Raw genomic sequence first — 27,622 nt, forward strand, 5'->3', positions numbered from 1 at the left:
GTGGTAAGTGTGGCTGTTTCCATGGTGACTATGTCTGGGTCCCATTCTGTCCACGTCCATGAGTTTGAGAAACTGATTGCTCCTTGTATGACGTATTCAACGCACACACACAGTTGGACCTGAACAAACCCAAGAAAAGGCAGATTTGAAGCCAAGTCGCGTTCAATATTGGATTATCATGTTTTTGATGCTCCACTGAGAGAACGATCTGCTTCTGTGTGTTATCTCTGCCCACATCGGCTGGATTGATTACTGTGGAAATCAGAGGAACGTTTTCATATGAAGTAATACCTCAGGAAAAAAAGACATGAACTGAAGTGTGCCTGGATTGGACGGGACTAAGCAGGGCCCAAACCAAACCAGGACTATTCTCTAAGTCTAAACCAAGTCTAAACCAAGGCTCAAACAAAACAAAACTAGAGGAAACAAAGGAGTATATTCCAATTCAAAGTTTGGATATCACCTCCATGATCCAGTAAAAACATGAATGTTTCTGAATTCGATGCATTGTCTGGATGTTGTTTATTTGATGTATGTAAATCCATCTTTGTCCCGCTCAGGCTAAACAACATCTGAATATTTTCTCTGTGTTTGCTTGACACTGATGCGGTCACTGCTGTCCTGAGATAAACAGCACAGCACGTGTTCCTCAACATCACTCGCACATAAAAGGCAGAATTGTTGCTACAAGCCAGTGTACTTTGTTCAAACTCATGCCACACAAAATGATGGTCAAGTCCTGGAGGCCCTTCTTGGGGGAGTTTGCGTGTCCAACTGGGCAACAATTGGGGCCAGAACTAAAATGATTAAATCAATTGTTTGTTTTTATCGACAAATGATTGGTGGTGGTTCCAACCATTAACATGTATTTGTGGACTGTCCTATTGTAAAAAACAACAACAACAACACAATAAATGGATAGAATTGGAAAATACTTTTGGCTGCAGGGAAGAAGACCATCACAAATAAATGGATGGCACCAACTGAACTAACAAGCAAAGACTGGACGAATTACAATGGAAAAATGACTGTTGGACTGAATTTGAACATTTACTTTGACTTGACTTTGGCCTAAATGGGACACAAACGCTGGAGACTTTATGTTTTTCTTGTCTTTTTCTTCTGAAAAATGTTCCACTTTATCAGCCAACATTGGCCTATTTACACTTATTATTTTTGTATTTCATTGTAGTACGTTAAAAACCCAGAAGTCAGCCTCAGTGAGATGATTGTCTCTTGTGAAACTGCAAACGACCAGTGTGTTTCTCTCTCACAGATGCCTTCTGGTCATGGCCTTCTCCCTGTACCCCTCACTTCACCCTGAGGACCAGATGAGCACTCCGGAGGACAGCGGAGACCCTGAGCTTTCTATGGAAATGGCCGAAGCGTCAGCCCCGCCCTTCTCCCCCTCAGATTTGGGTCTCCTGTCCCCCCCTCCTGACCTGTGCCCCGCCTGCGGACACAGCCACAATCTCGAGGAGAACCACGAGTACTTGTACCAGGATGAAGTGGACGACGACATGGTGTGCCACATCTGTCTACAGGCTCTGATCCGGCCCCTGGACACGCCCTGTGGTCACACCTACTGCCAGGAGTGTCTCACCAGTTTTCTTCTGGAGAGTGACTTCTGCCCCGTCTGCCGCGCCCCCCTCATGTTACAGAGCTGCAGGAAGCCCAGTCTGCTGGTGCACAAGCTGCTGGACAAGCTCACCGTGTTCTGCCCCTTCACCGAGCACTGCACGGAGACAGTGGCCCGTGGAGAACTGGAGGATCACATCAAAAAGAGGTGAGCTGCAAAGAATATAACATAACTCAGATACGTCTTTTTATTAAACTCTGTAAAAGAAGCAAATACTGTTCATAAACATAAACCCTGGATACGACATCACTGTCCCTCCTCTGTGTGGGCATGTTTCCATTAGCGCTCATTAACACTCCTCTAACCCAAAGGCCAGTGGGATAATTAGTGCTACATAGGCTTCACATGCAGACTTTCTCCCATTGGCTGTACACTTTATAAAATGTTGTGTAGAAGTCTGAAAATCGACTCCTTTTTCTGGCGTTTTAACCACTTTCTTCTCTACTTTGGCCCAGCTCTGTCTGATGTAGAGAGAGTGTTATAATGAGGTGTGGAGCCGTGAGAGCCGCTCCTCCAGGACTCAGCTGCTCGCTCATAGTTAGGAGGTGTTATCAGCTGAGGTCAAAGGTCACGTCTGCAGAGATATACCCAGACTATTGCAAAGATGTAAGAAGAATATGGTGTTCACTATGTTCTTCTGTTTTTCTATCTATATTATGAGTCATTCAAAAGAAAACTTGGCTTAAATTGTTCATTTCAAGGCCAAATGACAAAGTATCTCTGGTTTGGCTGAAGCTTCCCACTGTCACAACTGAAGCACACAAACATTTGTAGAAGTTACTTGACGCATATAGAGGATTCCTGAAAGAAACTTCAACAAACATACGTTCATTTTCTTTTTTCATAACGCAATAATAGAATTTACTACGTGAAATGCAGACAATGTTTACTAAGTTATGAAAATACCTTAGTTCATAGTTCCATAGTAGAAATATTATTCTATGCTTTTGGACAGTTGCAAAGAGTTATAATTGAAACCCAGGCTATATTTTGCTTATTTCCTGGTCTGTGCCTGTCTAAAGTAGGTTTTACATTTGTTTATGCACTGCTTATGACGGAGATTTCCTACGACAGCCATCTGGTCAGACTCATTCCCAAACTCGTGTATTCCTTCATGACCTTTATTGGCCGTTGTGTTGCCGAGTTGTCATTCTGGACACAGTCACCGCGGCTCAGAACAACTCGTTCCCGTTGAATCAGTCAGATATATTTCTCTGTTTGTTGGACTGTTCTGTGAAGGCGCCACAAACGCCGTTCCACCTCTGCTATTTCCAAACGTGCAGTAACATGCGCTCATGCCATTGTTCTCTGCTTTGAAATGCTTTTTTATGCCTATTTTGCTTTTGTTTTTTTGCCTATTTTATTTGAATGGGTTTTTTTTCTGCACTTCATTATTTCTTTTTTTTCACACTTGTAAAACTGGACTCATTTACAAGCACTAAGACTGCTGAATTCATCAAAGTGTGAATATTTAGAAAGGCACTGATACTCACACAGCTTTTCATTGTTATTGTTGGTGTAAGAAACAAGATAAATTACACTTAAGAAAAAGCTGCTTTAGCTTTGGAAACAAGACCTATTTTGACATGAGAGTGAGGGATGTGTCAGTGCGAACGGGCAAACGATCCGAAATGGCGCGTTTGTTTGGGCTTGTGCCGATGGTTGTGGTTAATGTGCGAGCTTATGAAATATCTCCTATGGGGCTCGCTGCTCTGTGTTCACTGTATCCTGTCACAATCCAATTACATTTCCATTTCCTGACTGCCCTGTGGTCCCTTGTATACGGCATTCAAATAGGGCCAAGAGTGCCCGTTTGCATTAAGCGACACACACACACACGCGCGCATGCACACACACACACACACGCACGCACACACACACACACACACACGCACGCACACACGCACACACACACACACACACACACACACACGCACACACACACACACGCACGCACGCACACACACACACACACACACACACACACGCACACACACACACACACACACGCACGCACACACACACACACACACACACACACACGCACACACATGAAATATTCATCCAGACTTTGGGTATTTACACCAGTTGAGTGTCTTTCTGGAGGCTATGGAAATGAGAATGGGGAAATAGGTTTAAAAAAGGAAGGAGATGGGAAATTAAAGTTAAATATGGAAACTGCTTGATAGAAAGGGAGTTGTGTTCATTCATTTCATTCATTCATTGCATTTATTTATACAGGGAAAACCCAATGAGAAAAGTTATCTTTTTCATGGGTACAAATGCAATACAAAATAAATAACGCAAAAAAAACATTCAATCAAATTTACCCACACAATATGAGATCAAATTATACAAAACAAGTTCATTGTCACTGCGGGACTTTTTAAAATCATTAAAAGGCGTAAAATTATTTGATTTAAAAAGTATCTGTGTTTTGTTGTTGAAAGCCTCTTTTCCTGTCTCTGTGTTGATACGATGAGATTGTAAGATAAAAATGTCCTGAGACCTCAAACGATGAATACTTGAACTGAGGTGCAATAAACTTAATCAGGCAAAAGGCCAAATAGAGCCTTATACACAATTCTAGGTTAAATTCTCGAGACAGATCTTTCCACGTGTCTACATGGTGACTAGGAATTTAGTGCTGCTAATTGCCTATAAATAATACATGTGGAAGTGAGGGTTACTAATTGAGTCTGTGCCAGGCTGAACTGTCCAGAGTGAGCACTGCCTGGAGCGAGAAAGAAATCATGTTCATTTCACATGTATTTGTTTACAATGAAGCACTTGAATAATAGAAATGAAAACTTTCACTGAATTATCTTATAGCACAACTTTGACAAGAAGCCTTTAATGTTACAGGACAGCGGGGACAGGCAGTTGTGTGGAAATGCTGGGAGATCGATTTGCTTCAGGCCACAGCCCTGACGTGAGCTGTAATCACTGTACACAGCACATGCCCTTCATGCTAAGCCACTGAATCCAGGCCCAATCACGCCTTTTCAAATCATACCTTTTTTTTAAATGCAAAATGTAAAGTGCAGTTTCTAAAAATGTTGTTCCAAGTTCCAAGAAAAGTAATGTCTGTATTGTGCATTTACTTCAATGACAGTTTTTAGTCAATTATGTATTATTTATTTATATTTTGACGGTCCAATACATTTTCCGTGATCATAAAGCTTTTAAGTAAATGTTACTCTGCACTTAACCTTCATCATTGCAGCAGTTCTCTGTGCGCGCAGCCATTCAAATGAGCAATAGCTTAACCTTTAGCACGGTGTATTCTTTCTGACATTTAATAAATGCATGATTGAACTATACAAAGGAGCAATGGGGACAGGGGGTGAAGATTGATTTATAATGTTGTTGTTTTTTTGCACCTGCCTGTCTCCTCTGCGTCACTCAGAGTAATAAGCCAGAGCAGTTCGAGGAATATTGATTTGCTGGTGTGTTTTGGTCATGCTTTGACTTTTCCTTTTTTTGCTCACACAGGCTGATTCTTTGATGCTTTCAGACCAATCTGCTGCACAGGGATCAGTCCATCGCTACCGGAGAGGGGTGGGGGGCTTGAAAGCAGCACCACCTCTCATCCGGTGATCTCTCATTTCCCAAACTCTATCAGTGTGCTGCATGTTTACAGAACCAAACGAGTCGCATGCAATGGGCACGAGCACATCTCCCTCATTAAGTATGTATGTGAAGGTACAAGAGTCAATCGGAGGAGCAGCAGGTACCTCCCCCAGCCCCTGGATCCTGCCTTTGTTTGGTCCGCTCCATCACACCCCCCCTCGCTGCTCTCTGCTGCAGTATAAGGCACACGCCGCACTGTTTTCCCTGACACAAACTCGGGCGCGCACACACCGAAGTGGACAGGAGGACAGGCGGGCGGACATGTCCACACACCAGCGCAAATCCTCTTACAGCTCGACAGTGCCCAGAGCAGATTAAAGGGCTGCAACATCTCAAATTGCGGTCCAAATGTGCCACCTTCACACGGCTCTCGTCACTCTTTCACTCCTCCCAGCACTTTTGCCTTCTCCTCTTGCTCCGCGGGACTCTGCACCTTGCTTGGGCTTTTTCTTATCCTGCTCCCCCTCCTTCTGCTGCCGCTGATGCTCCCTCAAGCTCCTCTGTCTCCAACAACCTCTGGCAATGGTCCCGTTTGCCTCTGCGGCTGAGACGACCGGGCAGCCAGCCTGAGGCGAGAAGAGAAAGAGGCGAAGGAAGAGGTGTCCGGCAAGCTTCAAAAGTGCAGCAACAGCTAATAGGGTCTTTAGTGAAGGGCTGTTAGCGATACTTGGAGTGGGCAGGACTGACAGAATAGCACAGGGTCAGCACGGCCAGGTTTGGAGAATTGGAGGTGGAGGGGGAGGAGGAGGGGGAGGAGGGCCGGGGAGAGATCTGGACACTGTAAAGGCTGATTTAGAAGAAAAGATAAACAAGGACACAATCTCAAAGTGGCCATGAAGGCGCTCTTGCTGCTGGTCCTGCCTTGGCTTAGCCCAGCAAACTACACAGACAATTTGGGCAACCTGCACATCCTCTATTCAGAACTGTGAGTACAACATTGAACGCATCAATCGGCATCATCATCGAACCGCCATCCATCCCTCCATCCAAGTCTTGTTTTCATTCCCAGTGTTTCCATCCCAAGTTACTTTGCAATGTTGTAACTGCTGTTCAGGAGCAAGCTGTACAATAGAGCCCAGGACAGTTGCAGCACTGCACCATCTCCCCTTTGCCCCTCATGTGTGTGGAATAGAGTCGGTTACTAGTGTTATCGATCGTTGAGAATCATTTGTCTAAGTCGTGGGCTTTTAAATAGACTGTAGTTTGCCAGTGCAGTGGATAGCTGTAACCACATTGTGTTTGTTTATATGAACTGGCTTTAGCTCTGCATTAAATATTCACACAGCCGCTCCACGCTGTGCCTTAGGGCTGCGTTCGGATCAGCACATAGTAAAACAGCTGATTGCAAACCATGAAATGTAAAATGTTTGTTACATTTTGGCCATTTTCTATGAGCTGGAGCACGGACAGGCAGGATTTCGTGTTAGTTATTGGATGTGTTTGTGAATGAACATAGCGGCTGTTGTCAGTGGTTGCTTTGAGAGAAATATTTTGCTCATTCAAGAAAAAAAGTCAGTAAATGGTCAAAGTGAACTCAAAATGTCTTAAAGTTTCCCAACTTGATCACTTACAAAATAAAAACATTTGAGATCAGCTCAGGTTTTGTCTTGTTTTTTACATACAGCACATTTTCTCGTAGCACAAACATCATGCACGTTGTCAATAGTAGCTGTATTCCCATCTGACATATCCATATCTTCTAGGCAGCTTTTGGGAAATCCTCCTGGTCCTTTTGTCTGGCACGATGTCCGTTACAGTGGTACAAAACTGGGGGCTCGTCCGGGGAACAGCGGCTCAGTGCTGTACAAAATCTGAGCCAGTACTTCTGTTTTCAGTGTGACGGAAATGTCCTGTTGTCCAAGAACAATGAAGCAGCTTGCAAATCCATTTAATTCACCGTGTACATCCTTTCAGCTGGCTTTTGCACAAGGGAAGACGATGTTGAAAAGGAGACAAGCGCAGGACATAGGAGACAAGGAGACAGGAGGCTACAAGGTCACTTCTCCTGCCTGGTGTCCATCTGTCCACACATAAGGTTGCCAAAGCGGTGCCACCAGACAATTCCGGGATATGGGTCGTTGTGTTGAAAGCCTGCGTTTGTACACAACATAAATAGATCTGTGCGTATTTACAATTGAGATTTATGGACAGTGAGGTTGTGCTGATGATGACATGACAGTGAGAGAAAGCAGGGGCAGATGCAGTGTTTTTCAGCCTGGCCAGAGAACAGAGGCACAACATTTGTCTTTATCCATATAGTGTTGACAGCACCAGCCTCCAGACGGCCATTCGTCGTGCTCTTTTCCCCTGTTTGTCCCATCTCCTTTGGCTTGTCTGGTATCATTCAATTTAGCCAGTCGCTGTGGAGAGTTTAGATAGTGGTTAGGTGGAGATGGAATCGACAATGCATTGGTTGATGTAGTTAGAGGCGTCATCCTCTGCCGCACGGGCCAATACAAATAAAAGTAGTGTTTGATTATGCAGAAGAGTGTATGGCATCTATAATGGCTTATGTAAGGGGTTTTACTGACGTATTCACATGTTAGATGGATTCCCGTCTTTCTTATGTCAATATTCATATATCAACTAGTTAAACAACAATGACAACAAACAAGAGATGTGGTTGAATCTCAATTCATCCTACTGTAATAGAGAATACATTTTCTTGCAGACACAGTCTTGCATAAGAGCTGCCCTTAGCTGCGAAGCTTAATTGGCTGCAATGTTATTTTCCCACTGAGTAATGGCTCACTTGCACAAAGTAGTATATTTTCCTCCTGATTTGCATACAGCATATTGTCCAGAAGTCAAGTCTGTGTTACTGTGAAGGCCGTTACGTAAACAGTCACTACAGAGTGCTTTACACTCTGCTGGATGTAAAGGTGTATCCAAACACTGTTGCAGCCGTCATGTTGACACTGCAGTCCTCTTAAATGGCGCAGCCGAGCTAAATTGTGCATGTAAAGTCCTGACAGATGCAAATGGACTTTGCCTTTAGTCCCTCCCCCAGCCCACATGGCCTGCCCCTGATAAGCGCGGCGCACTGCTGTAGAGCGTTAATGATTCCGGTGGGTTGCTTTGCAGTCCGAGCCTCCTTGTCTTAAACAGCCTGATTAGCCGGGCTTCCGTCCTTTCAGGGCTCATCTCGGAGGTGTTTGATCAACCAGAGGCGCTCCACACTCCCAGGGCGCCGGACGTCTTTAGCATGGACGCACCCTAACAGGATTATCTGCCCAGCCACCGCACTCGCTCACACTGAATCCCAATAACACTTCATTTGTTTATGTCTTATCCACATGGAGTCAAACGTAGAACTGTCTTTAACCTCCAGGACACTTGAAGAGAAGGGGAGGCTGCCGTACTGATCGGACTTTTGCTCAGATTAAACATTAATCCTTGTTCTGCTCTTCTGTGTATCATATTGTATCTTGTACTGGCAGAAAGTCTAGAGAACAGGGGCGTAAAACATCAGGCTGCTTCCCATCATAATCACAGCACTTGAAAAACAGATAACGTTTAATTGTCTTAATTCTTTCTTTGCGTTGGATTTCAACTGCGAATCACATTAAGTAAATCCATCATGGGAGCAGTTATATGCACGATAGAGCAGTGTACAACCTTGTGTAGCGTTTACTCAGTAACTCCAGCAACTCGAGGGCCAACACGAGCCAAGGGCAAACCATATGGAAGAGTTACAATATTGTATGTACAGCATTTGTTATGTTAAAGGTTTTAAGATTGTTTTAGACAATTGCTCAAAAATGTTTTTTTCTTATAAACTTGTATGAGTATTTGAAGCGTTGCTTCTCGTCTATGTTGAAAGTATTCACCAATTTGAATGGTTAAAAAAGACCCACTAAAACAAACATTAAATTCATAATTGAAATGCCGACAGAAGAGAGGTAAATATTACATGAGTGCACGAGAACAAACATTAGCAGAGGGTTAAAGAGTTTACCTTGGTGGAGGTGTCACTCAAATCAGACACAGAATAGAAAGGAAAAATCTTGTATGTTTTGTGCAAAGGTGAAGTGCCTGAAAAAACACTCCAATACAATTCACAGTGTTGCGAAGGTTACATATATATATATATATATATATATATACATATATATAAGGCCGTCCATTGTTTGCAGAGCTGTTGGATTATTTATAAAGGCTTTCTGTTTTCCATAGCAAGAGACTGACTTTACAGACAGTATATTTCATCTTATTCATTTTAATCCCTACCTCAAAAAAGTATACATTTACTCAGAACAAACTACTAAATCCAGCCAGTCCCCCAAAAAACATGCCTTTTCATTTTAGCCATCAGACAAAGGAACCACCTTCCAGACAGTCTGAAATTGTTATTTTACCTCAATAATTTCACTCAAATTGTACGTTGTCATTTACACATTACTTATTTGTATGAACTAATTTTGTTCTTTTAGGACACAATCTACTGTATTTGAAATGAAACAATGAAATGTTATTGTGTATTTCACTGAGCTAATGTTTGTTGTAATTGTAATGAAATGTAATGCAGATGGAAAGTAAATTCTCTTGTAAGATTACTTAATGTGTGCACGGTCCCAGACAAATTCAGACTAAGATAAGCGTTGACGCAATGCAGTTACAGTAAAAGCTAGAAGTGTCTATGTTGTGACAAAGGATACAGAAAACCATATCAGCCGTCACAATTATGGCCTAATTGTCTTTATGTAATATCAAGCCCTCCTGTATGGTTGAAGATGTCGTGTTGTGAGACTAAGTGAGAGTTGGCCTTTGCCTTGCAGCTGGCTCACTGTGCGTCTGCAGTTTAGACTATGACATGTTTCACCGAGAATATTCCCGTCTGTTTGGAGCTAATCTGAAGGAGCAGGGCCAGTACAAGAGGAGAGTGTGGGCCGAGTGGAGCTGACAGCACCCGGCCCGGTGCTGGGGAGCTAATCTCTCACGTGAGCGCAGCCCGCTGACTGCCAGGTCTGTGTGTGGGCCAAGACACTGCCACGGCAACACGGGCACGGCCACACGGGCACGGCCACACAGGCACGCGCAACACTGTACAACATAAACACTGTACTACATGAACACTGTACTAGATGAACACTGTACAACATGAACACTGTACTACATGAACACTGTACATGAACACTGTACTACATGAACACTGTACAACATGAACACTGTACTACATGAACAATGTACTACATGAACACTGTACAACATGAACACTGTACTACATGAACACTGTACTACATGAACACTGTACAACATGAACACTGTACTACATGAAAACTATACTACATGAACACTGTACTACATGAACACTGTACATGAACACTGTACTACATGAACACTGTACTACATGAACACTGTACTACATGAACACTGTACTACATGAACACTGTACTACATGAACACTGTACATGAACACTATACTACATGAACATTGTACTACATGAACACTGTACAACATGAACACTGTACTACATGAACACTGTACTACATGAACACTGTACTATATGAACACTGTACAACATGAACACTGTACTACATGAACACTGTACATGAACACTGTACTACATGAACACTGTACATGAACACTGTACTACATGAACACTGTACAACATGAACACTGTACTACATGAACACTATACTACATGAACACTGTACAACATGAACACTGTACTACATGAACACTGTACTACATGAACACTGTACATGAACACTGTACAACATGAACACTGTACTACATGAACACTGTACTACATGAACACTATACTACATGAACACTGTACTACATGAACACTGTACAAAATGAACACTGTACTACATGAACACTGTACAACATGAACACTGTACTACATGAACACTGTACTACATGAACACTGTACATGAACACTATACTACATGAACACTGTACTACATGAACACTGTACAACATGAACACTGTACTACATGAACACTGTACAACATGAACACTGTACTACATGAACACTGTACTACATGAACACTGTACTACATGAACACTCTACTACATGAACACTATACTACGTGAACACTGTACTACATGAACACTATACTACATGAACACTATACTACATGAACACTGTACAACATGAATACTGTACTACATGAACACTATACTACATGAACACTGTACTACATGAACACTGTACAACATGAACACTGTACTACATGAACACTGTACTACATGAACACTGTACTACATGAACACTGTACAACATGAACACTGTACTACATGAACACTGTACTACATGAACAGTGTACTACATGAACACTGTACTACATGAACACTATACTACATGAACACTGTAAAACATGAACACTGTACTACATGAACACTGTACTACATGAACACTGTACTACATGAACACTGTACAACATGAACACTATACTACATGAACACTATACTACATGAACACTGTAAAACATGAACACTGTACTACATGAACACTGTACTACATGAACACTGTACTACATGAACACTGTACAACATAAACCCTGTACTACATGAACACTGTACATGAACACTGTACAACATGAACACTATACTACATGAACACTGTACTACATGAACACTGTACTACATGAACAATGTACATGAACACTGTACTACATGAACACCGTACTACATGAACACTGTACTACATGAACACTGTACAACATGAACACTGTACTACATGAACACTGTACAACATAAACACTGTACAACATGAACACTGTACAACATGAACACTGTACTACATGAACACTGTACAACATGAACACTGTACTACATGAACACTGTACTACATGAACACTGTACATGAACACTGTACAACATGAACACTGTACTACATGAACACTGTACAACATAAACCCTGTACTACATGAACACTGTACATGAACACTGTACAACATGAACACTGTACAACATGAACACTGTACTACATGAACACTGTACTACATGAACACTATACTACATGAACACTGTACAACATGAACACTGTACTACATGAACACTATACTACATGAACACTGTACAACATGAACACTGTACAACATGAACACTGTACTACATGAACACTGTACAACATGAACACTGTACTACATGAACACTGTACTACATGAACACTGTACTACATGAACACTCTACAACATGAACACTGTACAACATGAACACTGTACTACATGAACACTGTACTACATGAACACTGTACATGAACACTGTACTACATGAACACTGTACTACATGAACACTATACTACATGAACACTGTACTACATGAACACTGTACAACATGAACACTGTACTACATGAACACTGTACAACATGAACACTGTACTACATGAACACTGTACTACATGAACACTGTACATGAACACTGTACTACATGAACACTGTACATGAACACTGTACTACATGAACACTGTACTACTTGAACACTGTACAACATGAACACTGTACTACATGAACACTGTACTACATGAACACTGTACTACATGAACACTCTACTACATGAACACTATACTACGTGAACACTGTACTACGTGAACACTATACTACATGAACACTGTACAACATGAACACTGTACTACATGAACACTGTACAACATGAACACTGTACTACATGAACACTATACTACATGAACACTGTACTACATGAACACTGTACTACATGAACACTGTACAAAATAAACCCTGTACTACATGAACACTGTACATGAACACTGTACAACATGAACACTGTACTACATGAACACTGTACTATATGAACACTATACTACATGAACACTGTACAACATGAACAATGTACTACATGAACACTATACTACATGAACACTGTACAACATGAACACTGTACTACATGAACACTGTACTACATGAACTCTGTACAACATGAACACTGTACTACATGAACACTGTACTACATGAACACTGTACTACATGAACACTGTACAACATGAACACTGTACTACATGAACACTGTACTACATGAACACTGTACTACATGAACACTGTACATGAACACTGTACTACATGAACACTGTACTACATGAACACTGTACATGAACACTATACTACATGAACATTGTACTACATGAACACTGTACAACATGAACACTGTACTACATGAACACTGTACTACATGAACACTGTACTATATGAACACTGTACAACATGAACACTGTACTACATGAACACTGTACATGAACACTGTACTACATGAACACTGTACATGAACACTGTACTACATGAACACTGTACAACATGAACACTGTACTACATGAACACTATACTACATGAACACTGCACAACATGAACACTGTACTACATGAACACTGTACTACATGAACACTGTACATGAACACTGTACAACATGAACACTGTACTACATGAACACTGTACTACATGAACACTGTACTACATGAACACTATACTACATGAACACTGTACTACATGAACACTGTACAAAATGAACACTGTACTACATGAACACTGTACAACATGAACACTGTACTACATGAACACTGTACTACATGAACACTGTACATGAACACTATACTACATGAACACTGTACTACATGAACACTGTACAACATGAACACTGTACTACATGAACACTGTACAACATGAACACTGTACTACATGAACACTGTACAACATGAATACTGTACTACATGAACACTATACTACATGAACACTGTACTACATGAACACTGTACAACATGAACACTGTACTACATGAACACTGTACTACATGAACACTGTACTACATGAACACTGTACAACATGAACACTGTACTACATGAACACTGTACTACATGAACAGTGTACTACATGAACACTATACTACATGAACACTATACTACATGAACACTGTAAAACATGAACACTGTACTACATGAACACTGTACTACATGAACACTGTACTACATGAACACTGTACAACATGAACACTATACTACATGAACACTATACTACATGAACACTGTAAAACATGAACACTGTACTACATGAACACTGTACTACATGAACACTGTACTACATGAACACTGTACAACATAAACCCTGTACTACATGAACACTGTACATGAACACTGTACAACATGAACACTATACTACATGAACACTGTACTACATGAACACTGTACTACATGAACAATGTACATGAACACTGTACTACATGAACACCGTACTACATGAACACTGTACTACATGAACACTGTACAACATAAACACTGTACAACATGAACACTGTACAACATGAACACTGCACTACATGAACACTGTACAACATGAACACTGTACTACATGAACACTGTACTACATGAACACTGTACATGAAAACTGTACAACATGAACACTGTACTACATGAACACTGTACAACATAAACCCTGTACTACATGAACACTGTACATGAACACTGTACAACATGAACACTGTACAACATGAACACTGTACTACATGAACACTGTACTACATGAACACTATACTACATGAACACTGTACAACATGAACACTGTACTACATGAACACTGTACAACATGAACACTGTACAACATGAACACTGTACTACATGAACACTGTACAACATGAACACTGTACTACATGAACACTGTACTACATGAACACTGTACTACATGAACACTCTACAACATGAACACTGTACAACATGAACACTGTACTACATGAACACTGTACTACATGAACACTGTACATGAACACTGTACTACATGAACACTGTACTACATGAACACTATACTACATGAACACTGTACTACATGAACACTGTACAACATGAACACTGTACTACATGAACACTGTACAACATGAACACTGTACTACATGAACACTGTACTACATGAACACTGTACATGAACACTGTACTACATGAACACTGTACATGAACACTGTACTACATGAACACTGTACTACTTGAACACTGTACAACATGAACACTGTACTACATGAACACTGTACTACATGAACACTGTACTACATGAACACTCTACTACATGAACACTATACTACGTGAACACTGTACTACGTGAACACTATACTACATGAACACTGTACAACATGAACACTGTACTACATGAACACTGTACAACATGAACACTGTACAACATGAACACTATACTACATGAACACTGTACTACATGAACACTGTACTACATGAACACTGTACTACATGAACACTATACTACATGAACACTGTACTACATGAACACTGTACTACATGAACACTGTACTACATGAACACTGTACAACATGAACACTGTACTACATGAACACTATACTACATGAACACTATACTACATGAACACTGTACAACCTAAACACTTTACTACATGAACACTGTACTACATGAACACTGTACTACATGAACACTGTACTACATGAACACTGTACAACATGAACACTGTACTACATGAACACTGTACAACATGAACACTATACTATAAGAACACTATACTACATGAACACTATACTACATGAACACTGTACAACATGAACACTGTACTACATGAACACTGTACAACATAAACCCTGTACTACATGAACACTGTACATGAACACTGTACAAAATAAACCCTGTACTACATGAACACTGTACATGAACACTGTACAACATGAACACTGTACTACATGAACACTGTACTACATGAACACTGTACTATATGAACACTATACTACATGAACACTGTACAACATGAACAATGTACTACATGAACACTATACTACATGAACACTGTACAACATGAACACTGTACAACATGAACACTGTACTACATGAACACTGTACTACATGAACTCTGTACAACATGAACACTGTACTACATGAACACTGTACTACATGAACACTGTACTACATGAACACTGTACATGAACACTGTACTACATGAACACTGTACAACATGAACACTGTACAACATGAACACTGTACTACATGAACACTGTACTACATGAACACTGTACTACATGAACACTGTACATGAACACTGTACTACATGAACACTGTACTACATGAACACTGTACTACATGAACACTGTACATGAACACTGTACTACATGAACACTGTACTACATGAACACTGTACTACATGAACACTGTACTACATGAACACTGTACAACATCAAATCAAATCAATTTATTTTTGTAAGGCCCAAAATCACAACAACAGTTGCCTCTGAGGGCCACAGGGAGAGATGAATCAACAATGTCTGTGGTGGCGATGAAGTCAGACAATGTCTGTGGTGGCGATGAAGTCAGACAATGTCTGTGGTGGCGAGGGACGATGTCCCAGGGTCCTCTGTCCTTAGACTCTCCTTCTCGGCCAGGAAAAACTACAAAAAAAGATGAGGGACCGTCTGAGTCGAGCTGGACCCACTCTTCAGGCAGAAGAGGGACCGTCTGAGTCGAGCTGGACCCACTCTTCAGGCAGAAGAGGGACCGTCTGAGGCGAGCTGGACCCACTCTTCAGGCAGAAGAGGGACCGTCGGAGGCGAGCTGGACCCACTCTTCAGGCAGATGAGGGACCGACTGAGGCGAACTGGAGCCACTCTTCAGGCAGATGAGGGACCGTCCACACAGGGCAGGGACCACTTCACCAGGAGAGGGGCATCTGGGTCCACAGGTCCTCAGGAGTGAGAGAAAGAAAAGAAGGCGGTGAACAGTTTGCAAGTGGAATCAAAAAATAAATATTGTTTGATAGCATAAGTAGTCAGAAGAAGAAGAGGATAGTGCTCAAGCTGTCATACTTCCCCCAGCACAGTTACTCCTAGGGCAGCGTAGCTAAAGCTGTGGGTTTATGTTTCTGTTCCTAACTAGTCTGACCATAAGCGATTTCGAAGAGGAACGTTTTAAGCCTGGACTTAAATGAAGAGACTGTGTCAGCATATTTAACATGGGTCGGGAGCTGATTCCATAACACAGGAGCTTGGTAGCTAAACGCTCTACCTCCTACAGTACTTTTAGAGACTCTTGGCACCACCAGAAGGCCAGCATTCTGAGAGCGAAGAGCTCTGTTTGGATGATATGGTTCTATAGCATCTTTGAGGTAGGATGGGGCCATGTCATTTATGGCTTTGTAGGTCAAGAGTAGAATTTTGAATTTGATTCTAGACTCGACGGGGAGCCAGTGAAGAGACTTCAGCACTGGCGTAATGTGCTCTCTTCTTTTTGTTCCTGTTAGTAATCTTGCTGCTGCATTTTGAACCAGTTGAAAGCTTTTTATGGAGCTTTTAGGACACGCTGCAAGCAGGGAGTTACAGTGGTCTAATCTAGTCGTTACAAATGCATGGATAAGTTTTTCGGCATCACTTTTAGGCAGGATTCTTCTGATTTTGGCGATGTTGCGCAAATGGAAATAGGCTGTTTTACACTACAACATGAACACTGTACTACATGAACACTGTACTACATGAACACTGTACATGAACACTGTACTACATGAACACTGTACATGAACACTGTACTACATGAACACTGTACTACATGAACACTGTACAACATGAACACTGTACAACATGAACACTGTACTACATGAACACTGTACTACATGGACACTGTACTACATGAACACTCTACTACATGAACACTATACTACATGAACACTATACTACGTGAACACTGTACTACATGAACACTATACTACATGAACACTGTACAACCTGAACACTTTACTACATGAACACTGTACTACATGAACACTGTACTACATGAACACTGTACTACATGAACACTGTACAACATGAACACTGTACTACATGAACACTGTACAACATGAACACTATACTACATGAACAGTGTACTACATGAACACTATACTACATGAACACTGTACAACATGAACACTGTACTACATGAACACTGTACTACATGAACACTGTACAACATAAACACTGTACAACATTAACACTGTACAACATGAACACTGTACTACATGAACACTGTACAACATGAACACTGTACTACATGAACACTGTACTACATGAACACTGTACTACATGAACACTGTACATAAACACTGTACAACATAAACACTGTACAACACAAACACTGTACAACATAAACACTGTACAACATGAACACTGTACTACATAAACACTGTACAACATGAACACTGTACTACATAAACACTGTACAACATGAACACTGTACTACATGAACACTGTACAACATAAACACTGTACAACATAAACACTGTACTACATAAACACTGTACAACATGAACACTGTACTACATGAACACTGTACATGAACACTGTACTACATGAACACTGTACAACATAAACACTGTACAACATAAACACTGTACTACATAAACACTGTACAACATAAACACTGTACAACATAAACACTGTACAACATGAACACTGTACTACATGAACACTGTACTACATGAACACTGTACGACATGAACGTAGACTAGAGGGACAGTATTCATGATAGTATTCATGACAGTATTCATGATAGTATTCATGAAAGTATTCATGATAGTATTCATGATAGTATTCTTGATAGTATTCTTGATAGTATTCTTGATAGTATTCATGACAGTATTCATACAGTATTCATACAGTATTCATATCAATCTGGGTTTTAAGATGTTGACTTGATTGAATATCTTTGAAAGTACACTATATGTACATTTGTAGTGAAAGGTCTGCCACATGCAGCTGAAGTAATGTTCAAGTCCTACTAATGTATATATTCCGCCATATTCCGTTTTGCAGTGAAACCAGGACAGTGCCGAGGGGCGTGGCGTTTGCACTGAGTGAGAAATATAGGCTAAAAGGCAGAAGCGTGCGGTGCAATGTGGGACAGCGGCCTGGTGGGGATTGTATGCCATCCCGTCCTGCAGCGCAGAGGGGATTACAGCTGTCAGGGGCCGGGGGGGGGACCTGCAAACATAGTCATTTACTGCAGCGCTGGAGACGAGCCACGTTTGAGCTGGACATACCTAAAGTGCATTTTTGAGGCTGGATTAAGCTCCGAGAGGTCACCGCAGGGTCACACGTGTCATCCAAAGGGGGGAAATATGCGGTCATTGTTTGTGGAATTAAATGTAGATTTAACTTAGAATGAAATGTCATTAATAAATGTATTAAAATTACACTACAGTTTAGTTTAGTTTAGTTTAGTTAAGTTGAGTTAAGTTGAGTTATTCAGATGCAAAAAGCTCAAAGTGAAGAGTAAAACACTAAGCAAACTTAAACAAATAATTGACATAAGTTACAAAACTAAACTTACTAAACTAAACTAAAACTAAAAATAATGTACAGATACTAGTAAAATAAATATATAAATAAATAAAATACACATGTACTATAACATCAAGGTACTCTAAGTATATTCTCTGTTAATACTTTGCCTGGAATGTTCCACAGTATGGCATTACGACATTACACATATTTATTTTATGTATTATATCATTACTAATGTTTTCTCACTCTAAAAAGCCTTGGAAAACATGCTTTCTTAATGTGAGAAATAGATATAGTTAATGCCACACTGTGGAACATTTCAGGCAAAGCAAAAACATCTTCATGGAGACATGAAGAAATGTACTGGGAAAAGTTTTATTCCTAGTATTTGTTTAGTTTTTACCTTGCTCTATGTAAAGCGTCTGAGTTGAATGAAAAGTGCTCTATAAAGACATATTATTCAATTCATTATTAAAAGGAGAAGTTTAAATAGATTATTCCTTTATTGATATCGTGATTAGGTTTATTTCCCTGCACCTGACACACACACCTGACAAAAATCTATATTTTATCAGCAGAATTCACACTTCTCCCATATTAATAAGCATTTCGGGCCTTACAACATAATTTGATCTCAAACCTCTGCACCTCTCAGGCCTCGTGCTCCCTGAGCGGCTGCTTTGTGTCGACAGAACCAGCGTCCTGGACTGAAACCAGAATCCAGCCACAGATTACAGAGCGCAGAGGTCCGTCCCACCTCATCATGGGGTCAGGCCACAGCCAATCATTGCGTGTATTGATTGTGTGAAAAGCATGAGTCAGTTTAGTTCACAGAGATACATTAGACATGCCAAACCGGCCGGGCCACTGCACACAAAGGTAAATCCTGGCACAAAGCTCCCTGTGGTTTATGAACACACTCACTTTTAGTCTCCGCATAGATCAAGAAGCCGAAGTCACACACCCAGGAGTGAAGCAGCGCTGCCTCCAGACTCACTCCACTTATGCCATTCTGAGAAACGGGATTAGCCTAAAATGTGTGTCTACGGCCGAAAGTGGCCGTGGTGGTAGTAGGCGAGCGGCAGATGGGATTAGCCCTCACAGCAGGCGAATCCAATCACCACACTGCGCATCCTCTGATTAACACTCCTCTAGCTCATCATTAACAGGATTACTCTGTCTATCCCTGATGCTCTCTTTATGTATCTATCTATCACACAGCCTATTTCTGCATGGTCAGACTCGCCGTTATGTGCCTGGACGGTGGCCAAGCCGTGTGAGAATACACTAATTGATATACTGATCCAATCAAGTCCAAATGTGCAATAACAACTTACATCTCTATAAATCCAGTGCATAACAACGATGCATTTCTACATTTCTACTTTGTGTTGACTCGCTGGTGTTTATGCTATGGTCTGTTTTAAAGTAAGTAACTCTGATTTGTGAAAGCCACAAGCTTTAATGGATGGTCAGTTCAGTCCGAGTTCATGAATCAGACAAAGACTTGAACCAGTGGAATCAATTTAAAGATCTACAAATGGTTTCATGTAACAATTGTTTTTATGTCTTTTGAACTTTTGTGGTTTAAGAATAGGTCCATGCACTGTCTTAAGACCTGCTTTAAGCTAAATGATTTAGATTTCTTATTAAATTATAATTCCCTATATATATATGTATTGCCGCCATTAGAAGATCTCACAAAGGAATCTATTAAATAAGACTTCTGAGCTTTTGTGCTTCCCTATATAATTGGCATGTTCTAAGAATAACCCGACTCTTCACACTAAATGTGTGACTGACTCTCACAATGCTGCACACAGACATACATCCACATGTTCTGAGAGTGCAGGAGCCTGCAGGGGGCCTCCAGGCACTATGACAAAAGCTCTGGCTTCCCCTTTTACCCTTCAGATCATAGGATATGTCACCTGTCACATGGGAGCAACACCTGAGAATAAAAGGCATTTGCTGTGCTTGAATAAGGATTGGTAAAGCAGTAAAATGTTCACAACTAACGTAAGTCTGCAGGTCACTGGAGGGGCAGGCCGCAAGCCACACGTTTGTTATTAAACTAAATAAAACTTTTTAAAAAACTGAAGAAAAATCAATGCTAAAACCTTACATTAAAACATAATTTGAAGTGAAAGAACTAAAGATAAGGAATGCTAATAAAACAATCATGAAGTTTCAAATGAGTTCCTCATTTTAAAGGAAATGAAGTAGCACTAGCCATTTGTAGTGTGTAAGTAGATTTGGGAACAATGATAGTAACCAATTTCATAGCGGCACCAAAGCACTATCTAAATTCAAACTTGGATGAAAGCCCAAACGCGAGAAGAAAATGATTGAATATTTGTGCTTTTCCCCCATTTGCGGCACCTCTGCTTGTTGTGAACACTTAATTACGCCTCTTGCTTCGGCTCCAGCGCCTCCTCAGACCACCCCAGATGCCTCCCTGCCTCCCACCCCACTCCCCCACGCACCTCACACTTCAACAGTAACATTAAAACCACTATGATATGGTTACAGTATGCTTTATAGGCAGCTCCAACTTTTTAATTAATCGCAGACAAAGCCTTTGAGAGAGCTGGCGTTTTACAATAGCCCCGCCTCTTCCTATTCTCGAGGCGTTTGATGTTCAGTTGTGAAATCTCCTGCTCTTAGTCCCTGTGGCGCAGCTTTGCGACGTCGCTATCTTCGTTTTTGCGCGCAAGATGTGCTTTCAAAGTGTCTTCTGTAGTCTGCGCACATTCACTTTAAGAATGGTGTGCATTCATAAAAGATTTGCAAAGATTTGGGTGGTCGCCTCGGGAGATTTATGTCAAATGAATGGAGGTGTGTTCAATATTATTCTCCTACACCGACTGTGGTTTGCCATTTTCCACAAGCGGGAATGTACTTCGGAAGTGTTTGGTTCCGTGGAGTCGGCTGAACGTGGTCCTATACTATAAACTGGTCTTTGGGTCGGCAGAAAATCATATCAGCAGTGTGTAAGAAAGAAAGGAGAAGATAGAAAACTACAGCTGCATAAAGCCACAGTGCTGAATAGTGTTGGAGGAGTGCTTAGTGGGACGAAATGGAAGCGAATAATTCAGCCGTGACATATACTATAAATTCACTTACTTGGAAAAGTGTTTTAAAATAGAAAATAAAAGTAAGCATGCAGGGTCAAGTTAAGGTAAAACAAGGCAGTATAGGAACAATACATTTAGTGTAAAGTGTTTGCATTGCAGGTTTGTTATGCTAGCACGGATAGGAAAAAGTCAAGTAATTGGATGTGCACCATATTACAGTTGCACTTCCAAGTTTGCTTTTTTCTTAGTGATGGGTGATAGTGATGACCAATGATTGTTTCCCCCGCTCTTATACCATTGCGACATCGATGAAATACCAATTCCAATGCGTTTTGTATTAAAAAGCATTGAAACTCCTCTAACATATAGAATGTTACGTTGGTTATCATTATTGTCTCTCCACCACAGCTCAAACTCACATACAAAGTAAATATAGGTGCATAAAACTAAAATATTAACAATGTATTTAAAAATTAAAAACAAATTCAAAGCAGAACTAAGTCACTTAAGCGATAGAGCTCCCCCTGCAGCTTCCTTGTGAAAATACACTGTCAGAGAACAGACCTTAGTTTACTTTTTTTCCTCTTTTAATAAATTAAAACTATATAATCACACATTTTAAATATAAAGAACAGACCTTAGTTTACTTTTTTCTTTTTTTCCTATTATAATAAATTAAAACCATATAATCACATACTTTAAAAATAAAGAAAGAGCCAGGGTTTTCTAGGTCGATGTAATGTTGCAAGGCTTGGAAACATAACGATCCCTGTAAATTATAGTGTTTGTACCGTCCTTTTAAGGCCCATAGTTGCTGAGATGGAGACACATGTTTTATGGGACAGGCATGATAAGATACAGTATAGTTTGGCAGTAATAATTCTAATCTTGTGCTTGGTATGACGTGCTTTTGGCCCCACACAAACTGCGGCACTTGACATGTGCTTCACCTGCACAGCTACAAACATAAAAAGAACCCAGAGAGACATCGCACTGCCTCCATAAAAATATTATTGAGCCATAACTTCACAGCGGCCATTTCAGGACAATGACAAACAAGAGTAGGCTGGGTTACTGTGGCTGTCACAGGAACTCCGTACTTAAGACCTGTCTGCAAGTAATGCTACTGTCGAAACTGTGCCCACGGGTTAACTGTAATTTATTTTATTGGATTTTACAAAGGAACAAACGATACTGATGTTTTAGACAGCAATAAACTCTAGGGCTGACATTAAACTGTGGTTATTAAGCACCAAAAACATTCTAATAATGCAAATTTCACGCATTTTATGACGCTAACTCCTTTATTAGCAACGTGTCGTCTCAGTTCACTTTATGTCTCAAAAATGCCCAATAATACATAAGTGTCAAATATATGTCAAACTTGTGATATTGTGGGGGGAAATTCACAAGTTTAATTAGACTTCTATGGTTTTTAAATGTTTTTTGGACCATTATTCCTTGAAGGCGTCTGTTTCAGCTTATGTTGTGCTTAGTCCTTCACACTGATAACAAGTGACACTTCCTCTCTGCAGCGCTGCCCTTTTCCATTGCACCTGATTGAAATATTACTGCATTCAACCTCTTCACTTAGTTAAGTGCTGTGTTGCTGCGTGGACATGCTTCATAGCGTTCAATTTACTGACTGGATGAACACCACACATGCAGTGTATAGTTGAAGCAGGACGCACATAACCCAATGTAAAGCAATGTTATGTTATAAATTGCGGCATCAAATCGATTGAGACATCATTTCTTCCTACAACAGTGAGTCTGACTGGTGACCACAAGTGAGATGTAGAGCCCACTTCAACCTGAAATGATTTTAGCTCAGAAATAAAGTGCACTACCCACTCAGACAGATGTGTTATAGAGACAAAAAGCTTCTTCTTGTTATGGGGACGACTGTCTTCGCACAATTGATACTGTAATTGTAGAAAATCTGAAACTTTCTACAGCTTAACCTAACCTAAGTGTCCCGTGGAGAGAAGACGCCCATACTTGAATTGTTTGAATCTGTATTGAATCAAGCTCAAACTCATCTAAACCCAATACTGCGACGAATCTTCAGGTTTATGACATTGCATTGTTCCAGAATATTAACGTGATAAAGTTCTGTTCCTTCACAAACGTGAGACAATGATGCAGTGTCTTTGTGTTATTGTCAGCGCTGACAGGCAGGAACTTTGAAGTTTGATTTGTTTGGGAGAAAAACAATATTCAGACAGTCTGCAGTTGTCGTCTGTTCAAATGCCATGTCAGTAACTCATGCTGGCTTTCTCATAAATGTGTTTCTCCCCTTTGTATTCAGTCAGCTGTCACGGATGCTAACAGTCAGCGCCGCAGTGAAGCCCCGTGTTACGTGTGATTACAGATCCTGTCACATAGAGCACAGGCGCACAGGGAGGACTGAGCAGAGGAGATACAAAGTCACGCTGAATACATTTTACTCCACACAAGGAAGGACAAGACTAAAGTAATCTTCTGAAGGTTTAGTTTCTCTGGTCAATTGTCTAGGGTGCGGTATGGAGTACAAAGTGTGTTGTACAGTGTGTTATACAGTGTGTCTCGTATGTGATGGAGCCATTTCGTTTGCAATCTGCTGAAGAAGTGCATAAGTGAGTCCTTCCTTCATTCAACCCCCAGTTTGAAGAAGACGTTATGCTTTTTGGGGCGTTTTGTATGACACTGGTAGATTTCTGGTTCATTATGTTACATTTTGTCCATTGGTCTAAAAAGGCATAATAATAGAAGCAGGTCCACTGACTTTCTGCAAACTGTAGAACTGACTCTTCACACCGTATTTTCCAGAGTATAAGTCGCACCAGCCAAAAAATGCATAATAGAGAAGAAAAAAACATAAATTGCACTGCAGTTGCAAGTGAAAATAACAAATAATATCACATATAAGTCACGCTGGAGTACAAGCATAAGTATATAAGTATAAATATATGTATAAGACGCACCTCGGCCAAAACTATGAAAAAACATGTGACTTATGGTCCGGAAAATACAGTAGTAACAATTCACCAAAACTTGCTTCATGTTCAATTATCAGCCAGTAAAACAGCAAGTGTACTGTAGGATTGATCTGTAGGAAAGAGTGGTGCTGCAGAGGTGCTTTAGAGTGCACAGTTATGTCGGTACTGTATGGAAATGGAGTCAAAATAACATCTTTTTGTCCTCTCGGGACGCCTCTGAAGCTCGTCTGCTTTAAGCCGGTGGATTGCGGAGGTGGAGAGAAACTGTCAGGGCATCGTTCAAAAGAACTGAGACTGAAATTATAACTGTCAACCAAACATCTTAATGGGAGTCAATGGGAAACTACAGGATTCACTTTTGCTTTCATCCTTGAGCAACACGATGGTGCAGTAGTTCAGAAACGAGCCTCACAACGAGAATGTTCTGGGTTTGACTCCCATGTGGCATTGGCGTGTTTCATTCACCAACTATCCGTGGTCACTTCACTACCCCATCCCAGTGCCATTTAGGCAAGCAATTAAGGCCATGTTCATGTGCATACAACTGATATAAATAAGTGTTTTATTTTGTTTACTCACTTACTATTAGTATTATTTAGTCTTATGCTAGCTATTTTCTTTTACTTTACTTTATTTTATTATTATCTTATTTTTATCTTTGTCTTTTTATTTTAATATCAATTTTATTTTATTTTTCCCCCTCCATTCCCTATTAAGATATGAGAGGAGTTTTGTTAATAAGAGTTTTTCGTTTTGTTCATAAGAGTTCTTCTATTAAGAGTGTGTTTTTGAAACTTCCTATAATCTGTCCGTTCCCCATGTGTGGACAATAAAGGATTATCTTATCTTATCTTATCTTATCTGAACTCTTACATTCATATCTGGTCCAGTAGTGTTCAAACCGGCCTCGTCTCATTGCAGATGTAAAGGTGCGTCCCACTATGGGCTCTCGGCGGACAGAAAGCGCCGCTCCCAGGAGGGCGAGTGCACGGACAGCACGTCGGAGCTCACCATTGCCACACTGCCCAACGATGGCCCCGCAGCAGCCGTGGCTCTGCTCTCCGACGAGCCGGGCCTGGTCAACCCCGCCTTCGACCCCAGCATGGAGGACAACAGCCAATCAGGGAGCACCACAAGCCTGGCCGCGCGATCCAGCTCCAAGAAGAGTGAGTGTGAGTGACTGATGTCTGCGTGTGGTGGTGTGGTCAGTCCTGTCCCGTTGTGTTTGTCTGACCCTTGTAAGTTGTGGTGTGAACTCTTTCAATTGTGTCTTGTTTAGCGCCGTTTTTTCCTCCCTTCAGGTTTCATTTAAATATATAAAACAGTCCCCTCCATTTTGCCAATGTCAAGTGTAAATTCTGTGTTAGTTCAGTTTTTCGTCATTTTTCCCTGCAGCCAAAAATATGCTTTAAAGGAATCCATTTATTATGTCCATGGCAGGAGTTTTGAGGCCCACATAGAACATAGTTCTTAAATCCAGTGAAAAAAATCCTTAAAAACAGTTTGTGCTTCAGTCCAATATTTGTGAACAATAATACAGTCCCAGAAAACACTGCTGCGTCACTTGGCAACCACAATATTTCCCTGAATAGTGGGCACCTTCACATGCCGTCATAAAATACTGGATACAGCCTACGTCCTTTTGTTGTCTTCCATTTAGAAGTATGTATATGTTCCTATTCTTTAAACAAAATGACCTTCTCTTTCCCACTTATTTTTAACATATCTAGTAGAACGGCTGGCCAGATTATGAATGCAGTTATATAGTTTAGATATTATACCGAAAGACAGTGTTCTTCAGATGGTAAAAAGCTGCTGATGTTAGTGATTTGTGTTTAAGTGTCTGGGTGATTTCAGGGTTAATAATTGCGTTGTGGAATTCATAGCATTTTTAATCCCCTGAACTTTGTCATTAAGGAATAATGCAAAGTCATTACATTTAGATGGAAGCTGAACTGGATGGTTTTGTCTCTCTTAATCAAATGGTGGTGGTCATTTCTATTTCATCTTGACTCTGACCATTGCTGACGAATTGAAAATGTAAATTACAAACGAGTACGAGAAAAACAGACTGAAATCAATAAAGAGC

At 40.7% G+C, this 27,622-nt stretch overlaps 1 protein-coding gene across 4 annotated transcripts in view; it reads left to right on the top strand.

Moving 5' to 3' along the window:
- Window positions 1–27,622, top strand: part of lnx1 (ligand of numb-protein X 1) — a 54,506-nt gene that overhangs the window by 8,357 nt on the left and 18,527 nt on the right. Inside the window, exons 2-3 of one of the 4 annotated variants that reach the window (XM_072439417.1) lie at window positions 1,277–1,786; window positions 26,455–26,705. In XM_072439417.1, the coding sequence (XP_072295518.1) occupies window positions 1,290–1,786; window positions 26,455–26,705 (748 nt within the window). In that variant the 5' untranslated portion in view covers window positions 1,277–1,289. Of the gene's footprint in view, window positions 1–1,276; window positions 1,787–5,480; window positions 6,198–26,454; window positions 26,706–27,622 lie in introns of those variants that run through there. The other 3 variants (XM_072439418.1, XM_072439420.1, XM_072439421.1) reach the window with 3 other exon arrangements.

This window comes from Eucyclogobius newberryi, unplaced genomic scaffold (assembly GCF_026437365.1).
Source record: "Eucyclogobius newberryi isolate DKJ021-1_F unplaced genomic scaffold, fEucNew1.0.hap1 SCAF_9, whole genome shotgun sequence".
In the NCBI taxonomy this organism is placed as follows: domain Eukaryota; kingdom Metazoa; phylum Chordata; class Actinopteri; order Gobiiformes; family Gobiidae; genus Eucyclogobius; species Eucyclogobius newberryi.